The sequence below is a fragment of the Callithrix jacchus genome, chromosome 22 (genome assembly GCF_049354715.1).
Source record: "Callithrix jacchus isolate 240 chromosome 22, calJac240_pri, whole genome shotgun sequence".
Classification (NCBI taxonomy): domain Eukaryota; kingdom Metazoa; phylum Chordata; class Mammalia; order Primates; family Cebidae; genus Callithrix; species Callithrix jacchus.
This window is the reverse complement of record NC_133523.1, coordinates 4,644,198-4,661,505: the sequence shown is the minus strand read 5'-3', so window position 1 is coordinate 4,661,505 and position 17,308 is coordinate 4,644,198. Positions and strand designations below refer to the sequence as shown.

The following is a 17,308-nucleotide window of genomic DNA, read 5'->3' as shown; positions in this document are numbered from 1 at the left end:
AGACTCCATCCCAAAAAAAAAAAACAAACCACCCTGAGTGAGAACTCCTGGTTAGGTATTTCACGGGTCCCCAAGAGACTTTTTTTTTGAGATGGAGTCTCACTCTGTCACCCAGGCTGGAGTTCAGTGGCGAGATCTCGGCTCACCACAACCTCTGCCTCCTGGGTTCAAGCCATTCTCCTGCCTCAGTCACCTGAGTAGCCGGGACAACAGGTGCACCATCACGCCCAGCTAATTTGTGTATTTTTAGTAGAGACAGGGTTTCACCATGTGGGCCAGGCTTGTCTCGATCTCTTGACCTTGTGATCCACCCGCCTTGGCGTCCTAAAGTGCTGGGATTATGGGCATGAGCCACTGTGCCAGGCTGAGACTCCTTATCCCACAATGCTCTGCCCTGCTAAGGTCTCAGGAGGCTGCACACATTGAAACCCACACACTGAGTGGGGAGGGAGAGAGGAGGCAAATCCCAGGAGCTGGGGGTCCCCCTGGTTTCTACTGTCTGCCCCGCCGTGAGTTTATCTTGGTGCCTGGTGTGAGCAGGATTGGACTCAGTCTCCATGCAGTTAACACAGGTTTTTCAACCTCAGCATGGCTGAAATAAGGGCTGACGGCTCTGGGGTGGGGCAGGTCTGTCTCTTCCTCTGAGCACTGAACAGTGGGGCCATCCTGGGCACTGCAGAGGGCTGAGCAGCATCCCTGGCGTCCACCCAGTCATGACAACCACAGATGTCCCCCAGACATCACCATGTGTCTAGTTCAGAAGGGGTATCCTTAGGCAAAGGGAGGAGAGAGACAGACAGGGAATGTCAGCTCTTCCTCCGTCCGCCCCTGGGGGCTGTTCATATGCAAACAGCGTCGGGGTCACGGTGAAGGCCAAGGCCCTTCTCTGCAGGCTTTCCTTCTTTGCTCACCATTAACCTAAGAACCTGATAAAGGCGGAATCCTCTTTTCCAGAAAAAAATTTCTTTTTCTTTTTGAGATGGAGTGTCACTCTGTCTTCCAGGCTGGAGTGCAGTGGTGCCATCTCAGCTCACTGCGACCTCCGTCTCCCGGGTTCAAGCGATTCTAGTGCCTCAGCCACCTGAGCAGCTGGGACTACAGGCATGAGCTACCACGTCTGGCTTATTTTTGTTGTTTTTGATAGAGACGGGGTTCGCCGTGCTGGCCAGGCTGCTCAAACTCAAGCTGAAGGGATCCACCCATCTCGGCCTCCCAAAGAGCTGGGATTACTTCACAAGCACGAGCCACTGTACCTGGCTTGATTTTTTTTTTTTTTTTTTTTTTGAGAAACGATCTCACTGTTGCCCAGGATGGAGAGCACTGACACAATCATAGCTCACTGCACCCTCGAACCCTGGGCTCAAGCAATCCTCCTGCCTCAGACTGTTGAATAGCTGGGACCACAGGCACACATCACCCATGCCCAGCTAATTTTTTGTAGAGATGGGGTCTGGCTGTTTTGCCCAGGCTGGTTTTGAACTCTTGGGCTCAGCGAAGCAATCCTCCAAAAAAAACCCATTTGAACACGTACACACCCACCCACCTGCAGGTACAACGGTTTCAAGGGCTGCTCCGAAACCCACCGTGGACGTCGAGAACCCACCAACACCTGCTTCAGCCCCTCTGTTCTCCCAGCGAGCACTGAGTGTCTCCAACATGCTGGGCACTGCCCAGGTGCCACGAGTTGGCTCAGGGCCCGCTCTCCAACACAGAGCAGCTGGCTTCGGGGAGAGGTGACACAGATGGAGAGGAAGAGGCACATCAACCTACACACGCATGTTCACACGGCGTCACTCACAACAGCCAGAGGCTGGAAGCAACCCAGGTGTCCATCAACAGGTAGGTGGATCAGCACAACGTGGCCATTCAAATACGACTCAGGCTGGGCCCGGGGCTCACGCCTGTCACCCCAGCTCTCTGGGAGGCCGAGGAGGGCGGATCATCTGAGGTCAGGAGGTCGAGACCAGCCTGGCCAACATGGTAAAACTCCATCTTTACTAAGAATGCAAGAATTAACCGGGCTTGGTGGTGCACGCCTATAATCCCAGCTACTCCAGAGGCTGAGGCAGGAGACTTGCTTGAACCTGGGAGGCAGAGGTTGCAGTGAGCTGAGACTGCACCATTACACTTGGCCTGGACAACAGAACAAGGCTCTGTCTTAAAAAATAAAAGCCTGCCGGGCGTGGTGGCTCACGCCTGTAATCCTAACACTTCGGGAGGCCGAGGTGGGTGGATCACCTGAGGTCAGGAGTTCAAGACCAGCCTGGCCAACATGGTGAAACCCCATCTTGAAAAATAAAAAATAGGCCGGGCGCAGTGGCTCATGCCTATAATTCCAGCACTTTGGGAGGCCGAGGCGGGTGGATCACTAGGTCAAGAGATCGAGACCATCCTGGTCAACATGGTGAAACCCTGTCTCTACTAAAAATACAAAGAATTAGCTGGGCACGGTGGTGCGTGCCTGTAATCCCAGCTACTCGGGAGGCTGAGGCAGGAGAATTACTTGAACCCAGAAGGCGGAGGTTTCGGTGAGCCGAGATCACGCCATTGCACGTGCCAGGTGTGGTGACTCCTGCCCATAATCCCAGCACTTTGGGAGGCAAGTGGATCACCTGAGATCAGGAGTTTAAGACCAGCCTAACCAACATGTAAAAACCCCACCTATACTAAAAATACAAAATCATCTGGGCGTGGTGGCACATGCCTATAATCCCAGCCACTCGGGAGGCTGAGGCCGGAGAACTGCTTGAATCCAGGAGGCAGAGGTGGCGGTGAGCCGAGATTGAGCCACTGCACTCCAGCCGGGGCAACAAACGCAAAACTCCGTCTCCAAATAAATCAATAAAATAAAATATGACTCCAAATAAATAAATAAAATAAAATACGACTCAGCCATCAAAAGGAGCAAGGCTATGACCCAGGCCACAGCGCGCATGCACCTTGAGGACGTCACACTCAGTGAGAAACGCCAGACACGAAAGGCCACGTGGTGCATGATTCCATTTTTATGAAATTTCCATGACAGGCCAAGCCACAGAGGCAGGACGGGGATTTCAGGATTCCGGGGTCTGCAGGAAGGGAAGCAGAAAAATGAGGCCGTAGCTGTGACCGGGAGCAGGGTCTCTTTTCAAGGTGACAGAATGTTCTAAAATAGACTGCAGTGACACGGCGAGGAATGCCCCTGATCTGTGCACTGTAACTGTGAACTGCCAGGACATGATAAAGCTGTTATTTAAAACACGAAGCAGGTGGGGCGTGGTGGCTCACGCCTCTAATCCCCGCACCTTGGGAGGCCAAGGCAGGGAAATCACGAGGTCAGAAAATTCAGACCATCCTAACACGGTAAAACCCGTTCTCTACTAAAAACAAAAAAACGTAAAAAAAAAAAAAAAAAAGCCATGTGTGGTGGTGCAGGTGCCTGTAATCCCAGCTACTCAGGAAGCTGAGGGGTGAGAATCGCTTGAACTCAGAAGGCGGAGAGTGCAGTGAGCCAAAATCGCCCCACTGCACTTCAGCCTGGACGACAGACTGAGACCTTGTCTCAAAAAATAAAAAGAAAATTGGCTGGGCGTGGTGGCCCACACCTATAATCCCAGCACTTTGGGAGGCTGAGGCGGGTGGATCACGAGGTCAAGAGATCAAGACCATCCTGGTCAACAAGGTGAAACCCCGTCTCTACTAAAAATACAAAAATTAGCTGGGCATGGTGGTGCGTGCCTGTAATCCCAGCTACTCAGGAGGCTGAGGCAGGAGAATTGCTTGAACCCAGGAGGCGGAGGTTGTGGTGAGCTGAGATCGTACCATTGCACTCCAGTCTGGGTAACAACAGCGAAACTCCGTCTCAAAAAAATAAATAAATAAAAAGAAAAGAAAGTGTATTAATTTGTTTAAAAAGGGACTGTGCACAGTGGCTTACTCTGTAATCCCAGCATTTGGGGAGGAAGAGATGGGCAGATCACTTGAGGCCAGGAATTCCAGACCAGCCTGGACAACATCACCAAACCCTATCTCTATTAAAAGTACAAAAATTAGCCGGGTGTGGTGGTGAGTGCCTCTAATCCCAGCTACTGGAGAGGCTGAGGCAGGAGAATCACTTGAACCCGGGAGGCGGAGGTTTCAGTGAGCTAGGATCGCAGCACGGCACTCCACCCTGGGTGACTTAAAGACTCCATCTTTGGAAAAAAAAGGCCAAGTGCAGGGGCTCACACCTGTAATCCCAGCACTTTGGGAGGCCAAGGAGGGGCGGATCACCAGCCTGGCCAATATGGTGAAACCCTGTCTCTACTAAAAATACAAAAAAAAAAAAACACAAAAAAATTAGCCTGGCGTGGTGGCAGGCGCCTGTAATCTCAGCTACTTGGGAGGCTGGAAAGGAGAACCGCTTGAACCTGGGAGGTGGCGATTGCGGTGAGCTGAGATCACGCCACTGCACTCCAGCCTGGGTGACAGAGTGAAACTCTGTCTCAAAAAAAAGGTGAGAGGAGACAAGTCAAGTGCCCCCAGTATCACCAGGGTAGGGAGGGCGGCATGGAACAAGCCACATGACGCTCAGAGGAACGAACAAGGCACTCATCTGCATCCAGGACCAGCCCGTCCGTGGCCGGGCACAACCCTCTTGCCAAAGCTGACATTTGGGGTGGGGTCGCTCTCTGGGGTGGGGCCGCGCTGGGCCCTGCCGGGTGCTTGGCCTCTACCCCCTCCACGTGAGGAGCACCCAAGTCATGAATGTCATCAGACATCTCCCAGGGTCCCCTGGAGGGGAGAATCACCCGCAGTGAACACCCAAGCTTCAGCAGCCCTCACGTGCATCCGAAGGCCATGTGCGCGGAGGGGCAGCTGCTCACCCTGTGTCCGTCCATAGCAGCGTACATTTGCCAGAAACGGCCTAGGCAACCTGAGCCCCGGCCAGCGGAAGGGGCGACAGGCCGCACTCACAGCTCAGCTGCACGGGGCAGCTAGGGGCAGCCGAGCAGAGGGGCTTCGGCACACACGGAGGGAAAGTGGCCCACCACAGGGATCAGCCCCACCCAGACAGAGGACAGTTTGGGCGCACAGCCCTGGGTGAGGGGCGGCCTGGAGAGCAGGTGGCCAGCAGGGTGGCGGGGGCCAGGTGGGCCACAAACCAAGTGACCTGGACAGCGGGAGGCAGCAGGAAGAGCGAACGGAGGCAGGAGGGGGCCAGGCGGTCAGACTCCGTCATGCCTCAGACAGAGGCCAAGTGGAGGAGGAGAGGGACCAAGGAGGGGAGGCCGGGGCGGCACAGCTGAGCAGGGAGGCAGGGCCGATGAGAACTGGCAGCGGGTGGGCACGGGGGCAAGGGCTGTGGAGTGGGCAGCCCCTGACCTGCAGGAGCAGCTGGGGGAGCTAGGCCTGCACCACACCCTGTCCCCTCTTGTCTGTTGCCAGGGACGACCCATGCCACCTCACTGGGCCTGACCACCCACCCCCTCCGTGACTTCAGCCCTTCCGGCACTGGAATACTGAGGCTGAAGCACCCTGCTTAGGTAGGCTACACAGGATAGACAGGAAGGGCCTCCCAGTACAATCGTGTGAGCAGGGGGGCCGGGCACAGCGACTCACACCTGTAATCCCAGCACTTTGGGAAGCCGAGGAGCACGAGGTCAGGGGTTCAAGACCAGCCTGGCCAAGATGGTGAAACCCTGTCTCTACTAAAAATGCAAAAATTAGCCAGGTGCCTGTAATCCCAGCTACTCGAGAAGCTGAGGCACGAGAATGGCTTGAACCCCGGAGGCGGAGGTTGCAATGAGCCGGGATCGCACCATCTCACGCTCCAGCCTGGGTGACAGGGCGAGACTCTGTCTCAAAAAAAAGGAAACTCACTTTAAGACTAAAAGCTTGCTGCACCCCCCAAGCTGCCCACTTCCTACCCTGCCCCATCGTGCCATTCGGGGGCTCTCTTTCAGGGTTCAGAACGCTGCCTGGCGGCACGGCAGGGCAGACACTCACTCCCACTGGGTTTGGGGAGTACTGTTCTCCACTTGGCTTAGGAACAGTAACTTCGGGGACAGAAACCTGGCTTTTAGGGGCTCCGCAAGGACCATGTAAGCCTTGAACCAAGACGGACCTACAGCAGGAAGAGAGTGTGCCTGCAGGGGCCTGACGGGACCTGGGGGGAAGGAAGTGAGCAACTGCTCTGCCTTCCTGGGGGGCAGCCACAGCTCCTGCTCGGTGCATCTCAGCGCCTCTGCGGCAACCCCAGGTGTGGCCGCGACAGACAGACAGCGGGAGAGACGGGAGGAAGGAAAAACCGACGCGGGAGGATCCCAGACCCAGCGGAGATGCAACCCACAGGCGGGGGGGGTGCGGGGGGGTCAGCGTCGGCATGGATGGCACCTTGAGGGCGTCCCAGCACACGGGACATGGGACGGGTGGAGGACTAGTGAGAGCGGAACTCTGCCCTGCGACCCGGCCGGGCCACCTCTGAGGACAGACCCTAGAGGAGCACTTCGGGGGTCAGTGAGATCAACAGGATTGCCACAAAGACACCACCATCACCGTGTCTGCCACCTTCCCTTGTGGTCTCAGGAGGGCACGGGGCACCTTTGGAGGCTGCGTCACCAGGCACGGCTCCGCCATGTTGGCAGCTAAAAAAGGGAGCACATGTGTCTTCCTGGGCTCTGAATTTCTCAGCTTTCAACTTACTTTAGTTGTTTGGTTTTTTTTTTTGAGACAGAGTCTTGCTCTGTCACCCAGGCTGGAGTTCAGTGGTACAATCTCGGCTCACTGCAGCCTCAACCTTCCAGGCTCCAGTGATCCTCCTACCTTGGCCTCCCGAGTAGCTGGAACTACAGGCATGCGCCACCACGCCCGGCTAATTTTTTGGCTTTTTTTGTAGAGATGGGGTTCTTGCTCTATGGCCCAGGCTGGTCTCGAAATCCCAACCTCAAGCGATCCTCTTAACTCGGCCTCCCAAAGTGCTGGGATTACAGGCATGAGCCACGGCGCCCAGCCTCAGTTTCTAAGACTGTAATATCCGACAGAATCCACACAGACACAGGCTCCTGGATCATTCTGGAAGATGTACAGGGGTCCTGAGATCTGGCTGAGTCCGAGAACCCCTGACCTGGAAAGACTCCAACACAGAGCTCTGGGGACCTGTTCCAGCACATTCCAGACGGACGGAGAGAAGCGAGGAAGGAAAACGTAGTGTCTCTCAAAATCCAGACACACCAACTGAAGCTGGAGTGAACGTACCATCGACTTGAGCAACTGCGCCCACGGGGACAACTCGGCCTGCACCCGTCTCGCTTGGTGGTGTTTCTGTTTTGAGATGGGAGGAATCTCACTCTGTGGCCCAGGATGGAGCGCAGTGGCATGATCTCAGCTCACTGCAACCTCCGCCTCCCAGGTTCAAGCGATTCTCCTGCCTCAGCCTCCTGAGTAGCTGGGACTACAGACGCGCACCACCAGGTCTGGCTATTTTTATAATTTTTAGAGATGAGGGGGCGGGTTTCACCACGTTGGCAGGCTAGTCTCGAACTCCTGACCGTAGGTGATCCGCATGCCTCGGCCTCCCACAGTACCGGGATTACAAGCATGAGCCACCGCCCCCTGCTGTACCAGCTTTTATAAATCAAGTTTTATTGGAACAAAGCCACACCCACCCATTTACAGACTGTCTACAGCTGCTTTGGGGCCAGGACAGCAGCGGTGAGTAATCCTAACAGAGACCCCGCCCTCTACCGGGGATCCTTCCTGGGGGAGGGATGCCACAATGAGTGGACTCTGGTGGTAGGGACCCTCCGTCCTGCAGCCAGAGGGGCAGGTCTCTGCGAGGGGGCCATGCAGCAGGGACACCCAAGGCATCACTGTGACAAGTGACCCTTCCAAGGCCGTTCCTGAGCCACCATTTCAACTAAGGCATCAGCCTGATCTCAACACTGCCTTTGAGGAATGGAAGTGTCTGGGGATACTTGTTGTGATGCCTGGTAAGGAAAGGGTGCTCCTGGCATGCTGGGTGGAGGCCAGGGGCGCTGCTCAGCACCCTGCCGAGCCCGGGACGGCCCCAGACAGAGGATGATCTGGCCCCGAACACCCACAGTGCAAGCGGGAGAGACGCTGTGCTGAGTGATTTATTTCACTTTGACCGTGAGTCTGGCACGGGGCTCCCTCCACCCTTCACATCCATAACCAAACTGAATCCGCACTGCGCTGCACCGTGATGGCCGTCAGCCCTGTCTGAATGAGATGGCGTGGGAGCTGGCGAGTCTCTGGTCAGGGACACCGAAAAGATGAGGTATAGTGCAGGATATTGTACCTGAGCAGGGTAAAGGCGCCGCAGAGGGCAGCTATTGTTATTCTGAGGCGCAGACAAATAAAAAAAAAGATTAGCCGGGCGCGGGGGCGCGGGGGCTCAGGCCCGTAATTCCAGCACCCTGGGAGGCCGAGGCGGACAGATCACGAGGTCAAGAGATCGAGACCATCCTGACCAACAGGGTGAAACCCGTCTCTACTAAAATACAAAAACTAGCTAAGTGTGGTGGCGCGTGCCTGTAGTCCCAGCTACTCGGGAGGCTGAGGCACGAGAATTGCTTGAACCCAGGAAGCAGAGGTTGCAGTGAGCCGAGATTGCGCTACTGCACTCCAGCCTGGCACCTGGCGACAAAGCAAGACTCTGTCTCAAAAAAAAAAAAAAAAAAAAAAGATTGGGAGGTGCCGCAGATGCCTCTCCTGTTGCCCAGGCAGGGGCCAGCTGCCCCCATCAGCTCCCTGCCTTTCCGCCAATCAAGCAACATCACCGCCACCCTATTCAGCCCAAGTGAGACCACCACGATATCCCACATGTTCGGGGCAAACCCAACTCTCTTCTGCCCCGAGGTCTCCATCTACCTCACTGCAGACTTTGGGCCACTAGGCCAGGTTTCTTTAAGCAGCAAAAAAAGGATTATGAACACTCTAGAACATTTTTGTTTTTTGAGACCGAGTTTCTCTCTTTCGCCCAGGCTGGAGTGCAAAGGTGCGATCTCAGCTCACTGCGACCTCCACCCCCCCCCAGGTTCGAGCAATTCTCCTGTCTCAGCCTCCCAAGTAGCTGGAATTACAGGCACGTAATCTACCGTGCCTAATTTTTGTATTTTTAGTACAGACAGGGTTTCACCATGTTAGCCAGGCTGGTCCCGAACTCTTGACCTCAAGTGATCCGACTGCCTCAGCCTCCCAAAGTGCTGGGATTACAGGCATGAGCCACTGCACCTGGCCCACTCTAGAACATTCTGTGAAGACAATAGGCCATTAGTGCCCACCGGAACCGCGTTGCTTTCTATCACATTAGCCCAGCCGCCTGCAGACTTCAGGCGCTGGAAGGGGCTGCTGTGTGCCTCTGTCCCCACTTCCCGCTGCTGTCCGGACCTCCCTGCAGCCAGGTCCCTTTCCCAGCCGTGAAAGTGGAGAAACTACATCACCTCTCTGAGGCCCGGAAGACAGAAGCAAGGACACGGTCTCTTCAAAGCTACATTGGGGGGAACAGCCACGGGGGAAGGGGACTAAGAAGCCGTCATGAAGGTTACATGGGAACATGGAATCTTTTCGTAACTACCAGAGCTGACCTGGGAGACGCATTTCATGTTGAGAGCCCATCCTCAGAAACTAAAGTCCCAGGTTCAAATCCCGGTTCCCTGTTCAGTCCCACTGAGTTCCCGCAGAGCTAGGGCCAGGTGTCATCACTGCCGACATCCTGACAAAAGCACGATGCACGTGGCTGAGCGCAGTGGTTCACACCTGTAATCCCAGCACCTTGGGAGGTAGAGGTAGGTGGATCACCTGAGGTCAGGAGTTTGAGACCAGCCTGGCCAAAGTGGGGAAACTCCTTCTCTACTAAAAACACAAAATAATTAGCCGGGCGTGGTGGTGGTGGGCGCCTGGAATCCCAGCTACTCAGGAAGCTGAGGCAGGAGAATCGCTTGAACCTGGGAGGTGAAGGCTGCAGTGAGCTGAGGTCGAACCATTGCATTCCAGCCTGGGCAAGAATGAAACTCTGCCTCGAGAGGAAAAAAAAAAAAAAGCACGACGTATGTGTCTAATTAACATACGTGCTCCTGTCATGGCAGACGCTAGCAAATGAATCAATTACGTTACAAATGAAGGCAGATGAGGGTTTTGCATGGATGTGGACATTTGTCAAAATTATTCAAACGGTCTGCCTAACACCGTTTCACTGCATACAAAGCTTTTAGGCCAGACATGGAACCTCACGCCTGTAACCCCAACACTATGGGAGGCCGAGGCAGGAGGGTCACTTGACCCCATGAGTTCACCCTGGGCAACGTACGACCCCATCTCGCCGGGCGCAGTGGCTCACGCCTGTAATCCCAGCACTTTGGGAGGCCGAGGCAGGTGGATCACGAGGTCAAGAGATCAAGACCATCCTGGTCAACAAGGTGAAACCCCGTCTCTACTAAAAATACAAAACTTAGCTGGGTGTGGTGGTGCGCGCCTGTAGTCCCAGCTACTCGGGAGGCTGAGGCAGGAGAATTGCTTGAACCCAGGAGGTGAAGGTTGCAGTGAGCTGAGATCGCTCCACTGCACTCCAGCTCCAGCCTGGTGCCTGGCGACGGAGCAAGACTCTGTCTCAAAAAAAAAAAAAAAGCCCCCATCTCCACAAAAGATACAAAGATTAGCCAGGCAAGGTAGTACATGCCTATAGTCCTAGCTACTTGGGAGGCTGAGGCTGGAGGACTGCTTGAGCCCGGGAGGTTGAGCCTGTAGTGAGCTGTGACTGTGCCGCAGCACCAGGCAGACTGAGATCCTGTCTCAAAAAGAAAAAAAATCAACGAGAATAGAACCAAAAACAAATACTGAACTCTAGTTCCTGACGGCGTGGCTGCAGTAAGGAGGGTAAGGCGGAGTGGTGTCTGCAAGTTACTTTGAAATACATCCCAACAGGATGGACTGATGGGCAGAAAGACGGAGAGGGCTTCACGAGAAAACTCATACGTCAGAATGCCGACGGTAAAACCTACACAGCAGTTGTGTTTATGTGTTTTCCCTTTCCTGCATGGTTAAAATGCAGGAATTAACATGCTAGCTCCGTGGCTGGCACAGAGTGGGAACTTAGCATCATCCCCTCTCCTGGATTTGGGAGGTGAGAGTCCAACCCGCCATTGAGCTAAGCCGTGAACTTAGCAGGTCCCAACTGAAATGAAGCCTCCTGTGCTGACCCAATAGACTGAGCAGCAAATCAAAATCAGTTTGGAAGGCACAAAGGAAGCACGCATGGCAGGAGGAGGGAGGAAGAGAGCGCCAGGCAGAGCTCCTCGGTGGAGCCCGGCCCTGCCTCTCCCCGGCGCGTGTGGCGCACACACACGCGGCTGTACCGTCAGCTCCCCAAGTTCTCTCGACCGGGGCAGGGCAGGTTAACTCAGATTCTTAAGAGTCAAGTCATCATGTCTCTTACAGGAAGAGGGCTAAGGAAGGTCTCCTATGGCTCGCAAGCCAAAGAAATTAATCATCAGGTCTCATCTGGAGTGAGCAGGCAGGAACCTCCCAGCCCCCAAAAAACCTGGCCCGGGGCGGTGTTTATTTTCCAACCTAGACACCAGATGGCAGCAGTACCCGGTTCAAAATCCAACAACACAGTGGGGTACACGCAGCCCCAACTGACGACTTTTAATCCAGTTCCAGTCGTCTACACCCGTCCCCACTGTCCAACCAACTCCAGCCAAAGGCACCCACACCTTCGATAACACGGTCTCATCCTGCCGGGAAACCACATTCACAGGAGGTGCCCACAGTCCCTCAACAAAGACACCAGTCAAAGTAGAACCCCCCCCCCCAGGTGTCAATGGAGGAAGCATCCCAAACGTGGCAGCTATGAAATCGAAGGTGGCCATTTTAAACGCAACGAGGGGCTTGGGAAAGAACAGAGGGAAAGACAAGGCGGGCCGGTGGACCCCTCGGGGACCACGCGCCCCAGGTCACCAGCAGCGGCAGCACAGCAGGCCCAGAGTGGCGGAAATTCCTGATTAGCAAGCGCCATCCCCAGACTCCGAATGAGCTAATCCAAATTTCTAGAAAAAACACTCTGGGGCCTGACGCTTAACCGGCACAGGCTGTGAGCCATCAGTGGTGGGTGTTAAAAAAGAAAACCTGGTCCCTTCCGTCCTAGCTACGGGATGGGTCCTGGGCCCTTTCTCGAAAATTCCTCAGCCTTCCATCGGCCACCTCCAAAACTTCTTTCTCTAGCCATTATTTTGAAGGAGAGCTTTAAAAAAAAAAAAAAAAAGAAAGTTTAAAAGCCCTGGTCTATAGATTCGAAGGCCAGCCGCCAGCCCAGCGTGTCAATCTGCGAGTCCTGCCTTTGTTCCTTCCTCTGGCAGGCATTTGAGGTTTCTCTGGACTTCTTCCGGGAGAGGTGAAGTGGGACCGGACGAGGTTGGGGGGGAGGTGGGGGGGAGAAAGTATCGGTGGTGGCTGCAGAGGCGCGGGGCCTGGACCAGGCATAGAACAAAGGTGGTGGCGGCGGGTGTACCTGTTTGCCTCTGTAGAAGAGCCTCTGCAAGCCTGGCTCCACGTGGAACAGCTCCTGGATCTTCCGCCGCAGCTCCTCCACCTTGGTCAGCCTGGACAGCGAGTCCACCGTGTGGGTTTGCCTCCCGTCCATGGTCCGAACCTGGATCCACATGGTGTCGGCGCTGAGGGGAGGGACAGCAAAAACTCCAGATCAGTTTTACCAGCACCTCCAAGCCATGCCATGCTCTAAGGAGTTGGGGTGGCTTTTGTCCTGTCTGTGGACACCAGGAAACTCCCAGGATGCCCTCCCAGTTTCCATATACAGCCAGAGCCCGGCCAGGGCCAGACCCAGTAAATAAAGGACTTAATGCATTAAGGACTAACCAAGTGTTGAAGATTGAGGACGGAGGAGAATGAAAAGACAGAATCGAAAGGAAAGCAAAAGGGATCTCAGACCATCCAACCCCAACCCACCCCTCCTTCCCAGAGGAAAAACACCCACGACCAGAGGAGGAAGGAGGCCTGGGCCAAGTGGCCCAGTTGGTTCGTTTACTCATTCATTCATTCATTGATTCATTCATTCCTCGGATTCCTATTTACGGAAGAGGGAAACCCAAAAAGTCCAGCGCGGGCTGGAACTTCAGAAGTCCCGGGGGAACTCAATCAAGTACGACTGAGAGAGAAGGATCCCACCCGAGACCCGCAGGCCCCGGGACCCCTCGAGTGCCCGCGCCCCCCCTTACCGCCCCCCGCGCGCGTGCGCGACCGGGCCCGCCCCGCGGTGGCCATGGCAACCGGCCGCCCCGTCCCGTCCCCCCCTGCGCTCGCCCCGCAACTCACCTCGGCCCCCAACCCCACGTGGCTTGCCTTCTCCCGGACCCCAAACCCCCGGCGTCCCTCCCGCACTCCCACCGGCCCGCGCGGGTCGCGCTATCGAGCCCACGCCCACCCCCGAGCGCCGGGACGACCGAGGGGCCCAGCTCGTGAAGTCCCGCCCCCCTTCACTTGAGCCGCCTCTTATTGGCTGCGCCGCACCCGGCCGCCCCGCCCCGCTCGCTTCCCATTGGCCCAGACGCGCCCGGGGAACTCAGGGCGCGCGAAATCGGGCTCGGGCGCGACAATTGAATCGCGGGGCACCCCGCGCGCAGGCGCGGAGCCTGACATCCTCCCCGGCCGCTCGCCGGGACCTCCCCAACCCGGGGCGCTCGACCCCCTGCCCGGCTCCGCAGGTCCCGGCTGGAGCCGGGTGTGTGCCGGGGAGCGACCCCCGAGCGTTAGGCGGAAGGGGAGGCCCTGGATCCCGGGACAGTGTGCTGGACCCGCGTGCGCCCGCGCTGGTAGCGCGGGAAAGTTTTGCAAAGTCCCCGAGCCCCGTGTGCCCGGCCCCGGCTGGTACCGCGACCCGGCCCGCCCGCTCACCTCTCCGGTCACCGCGAACCCCTCGTCTGCCTGCGCGCCTGACCCGGCTGGGGATGGTGATGGAGCCGCGTGCGTGGCCCGGACCCCTCGCGGACGTGCGTGCGACTCGAAGTGCCCGCTCGGCAAACGCTGCCCGCCGCGCTGCCAGCTGCTCTGATTTTTTTCCCGCGAAAACTCGGCATTTGGGAGTTGCGGGGCCGCAGGAGGCCGTGCCGGGGGCGGGAGTCTGCCTCCTGATTGGCCGGCGCGGTGGCGGGAAGCGAGAAAGAGGGTGGGGGGGGCGCCCCCGCCTCTGTCCACGGCGCCTCCGCCCAGCGGGCCGCGGCTCCGCCCTGCCCTGCGCGCTCTGCTGGGCGCGCCCAGCGGGCAAAGGGGCTGCGTGGCAGGGCCTGGTCACCCCCCGCACGTGGGCCCCCCCTAGGAGCCTTGGGGACCCCCAGGGTACAGACCTCTTAAGTCCAAGTCCGTTCGCAGCCCCCCACTCAGGCACGCATTGACCAGGAGGTCTTAGAAGGCCAGAATCAATGTAGAAATACTGCGAGGGAATGTGGGGGGCCCCTAGGAGACCACCTGCACCCTGATGGCTGGCCTGACCGCCCCAAGCCCCACTGCCTGGCATCAGGTCCTGCCAACGCTCCCCACCCTACCCACCCGCAGGGCTTGTTTGCTGTCTTTTCCCGCCTGGTTTTCCCGCCTTCTCCGAGCAGTCCAGGCCGGCAGGGCTGCCCTGCCCCCTCCGCCCTGTCTATTCCACTCTGACCAGTCCTGGCGGGCACACTAGTCACCCGTGGCTGGACACCTACAAAGCAGCGGGACAGGTTGCTCAGAGCTGCAGGGCCCAGCAGTGTACATGGCAGACCCAGTTGGTGGTCTCAGGGAGGGAAAATTCCTATCTGGGGGAGACGGGCAAGAAATGAATAAATAAAGCAGATAATTTCAGACGATTCCTTATAGGAGAGAGGGACCAGCGGCCACGTGGAGGGGGGGTGGGGAGAGAGGATACTCTCTCATTGGGGCCACTGTGGTGGGCCTCTCGGAAGAGATGACATTTGAGCTGGGATGGGAGATGAGACTCCAAGGACAGATGGGTCTAGGAGGAAAGGTCAAACCCAGAGGCCGGAAAAGGCTTAGAGGTGTCCAGGGAGCAGGAAGGGGCTGCTGTGGTTGGGGCCGACTCAGCAAAGGGGAGGGGGAGCTGAGGTCAGAGGGGTGATATATAATACCTTGAAGGCCACCAGGGAGGACTTTGGTCTTTAGCTGGAGATCTGTGAGCAGAAAAACGTTGAGTTCCCACTTAGCTTTTTATAACAGTTTCTCCAGCATTCTATTAAGCCTCCTCTATCTGGTCAGCGGGACTTCAGCTGTGTCCCTACATAGGAGACAGAATCATGGCCCCCAAAGATAGGCGCCTGTAGACCCCCACGTCCTCAGCCCCAGGATCTGTGCCCGACACAGCTAAAAGGACTTTGCAGTTTCGAAGGTGTGATTACGTTAATGATTTTGAGTTGGGGAGCGTCTCCTGGGAGATCCAGGTGGCCCCAATGTTCTTAAGAGGTCCTAATAAGAGTAAGAGGGATATCAAAAGGTCACAGTCAAAGGTGATGGGAAAGTGGAAGCAGGCTTCGGAATGACCAGGCCAAGAGGCAAGAAGGCTGGGAGCCTCGGGTGGCTAGAAAAAGCAAGAAACAGACTCCCAGAGCCGGCCCTGCCCCTAAACTTTATTTCAGACTTCTCACCTCCCAAACTGTAAGATAAGAAATGTGTGGGCTGGGCATGATGGCTCACGCTTGGAATGCCAGCACTTTGGGAGGCCAAGGCAGGCGGATCGCTAGAGATCAGGAGTTCCGGACCAGCCTGATCAACATGGTGAAACCCCTTCTCTACTAAAAATAGAAATATTAGCTGGGCATGGTGGTGTGTGCCTATCATCCCAGCTACTCGAAAGATTGAGGCAGGAGAATCACTTGAACCCCAGAAGCGGAGGTTGCAGTGAGCTGAGATGGAACCACTGCACTCCAGCCCGGGCGACAGAGTGAGACTGTCCCCAAAAAAATATATAAATATGTGAGCTTGAGGTCCTTTGTCAGAGCAGCCTTGGGAAACTCCTGCGTTCTAATGCACGATGTCCAGATGGTGCTCCGTTCACTATCTGCAACCTCAGTACGCGATCAAGGCCACCGCACACAATCCCAGACCCTCGGCCACTGGCCGGGTAGAAGCCACACCACAGGTGTGTGAGCAGGCCCACCTAAGCCCCTCCAAAATGAAGGCGCGGGCTGTAGAAACCCAGCCTGTTTTTATCGGAGCGTGTTATCTGCTTGCAGCACTGTCGCAAAAACTCAGCATGGCTGAGACAGGAAATACCTTTTTCTTGTTCTTTTTGAGATGGAGTCTTGCTTTGGTTCCCCAGGCTGAAGTGCAATGGCACGATCTTGGCTCACTGCAAACCCTACCTCCCGGGTTTAAGCGAAATTCTCCTGTCTCAGCCTCCTGAGTAGCTGACTGCAGGCCCCCGCCACCACGGCCAGCTAATTGTTTTGGTGTTTTTAGCAGAGACAGAGTTTCACCATATTGGCCAGGCTGGTCTCGAAATCCTGACCTCTGATCCACTCACATCAGCCTCCCAAAGTGCTGGGATTACAGGCCTGAGCCATCTCACCCGGCCTTCTTTTTCTTTTTTGAGACGAAGCGTTACTTTGGTGCCCCGACAGGAGTGCAATGGCATGATCTTGGCTCACTGCAACCTCTGCCTCTCGGGTTCAAGCAATTTCCCTGCCTCCGCTGGAACTACAGGCCTGCATCACCAAGCCCGGATAATTTTTATATTTTTAGTAGAGATGGCGTTTCACCATGTTGTCCAGGCTGGTCTTGAACTCCTTACCTCAGGTGATCCACCAGCCTCAGCCTCCAAAGGGCTGAGATTACAGGCGTGAGCCACCACGCCTGGCCAGGGAATAGGTTTTCATGTACACGTACGTGGTGAGGGGCACAGCCCAGGCACCTTAGCTAGAAGAAGTTAAGTATCACAGAGGAGGTATCTAGCTCTCCTGCAGGAAAGGTATTGAGGGCCGTTGATTGAGGGCTCCAGTTCCCTAACTACCTTGAGGAAGTCAAAATTTCTCAAATTTGCTCAGGTTAATAATTGCCCAGCTATGTGCAGTGGCTCACATCTGTAATCCCAGCACTTTGGGAGGCCAATGAAGGCTGATCTCTTGCGCCCGGGGAATTCAAGACCAGCCTGAGCAATATAGTGAGACTCTGTCTCTAAAAAAAATAAAAATAGGCCGGGCGCAGTGGCTCAAGCCTGTAATCCCAGCACTTTGGGAGGCTGAGGCGGGTGGATCACGAGGTCAAGAGATCGAGGCCATCCTGGTCAACATGGTGAAACCCCGTCTCTACTAAAAAATACAAAAAATTAGCT

General features: G+C 56.0%; 1 protein-coding gene and 1 pseudogene across 5 annotated transcripts in view; one reads left to right on the top strand and one right to left on the bottom strand.

Annotated features, from left to right (window-relative positions):
* Positions 1-14,042, bottom strand: part of UHRF1 (ubiquitin like with PHD and ring finger domains 1) — a 49,270-nt gene extending 35,228 nt beyond the window's left edge. Inside the window, exons 1-2 of one of the 5 annotated variants that reach the window (XM_035284748.3) lie at positions 13,888-14,042; positions 12,488-12,650 (exon numbers count right to left, since the gene is read on the bottom strand). In XM_035284748.3, coding sequence (XP_035140639.2) covers positions 12,488-12,640 — 153 coding nt within the window. In that variant the 5' untranslated portion in view covers positions 12,641-12,650; positions 13,888-14,042. Of the gene's footprint in view, positions 1-12,487; positions 12,651-12,852; positions 12,921-12,970; positions 13,208-13,308; positions 13,462-13,887 lie in introns of those variants that run through there. The other 4 variants (XM_035284749.3, XM_035284750.3, XM_035284747.3 and 1 more) reach the window with 4 other exon arrangements.
* On the top strand, positions 13,158-14,482 carry LOC118150277 (uncharacterized; annotated as a pseudogene).
* Positions 14,483-17,308: the final 2,826 nt, after the last annotated feature.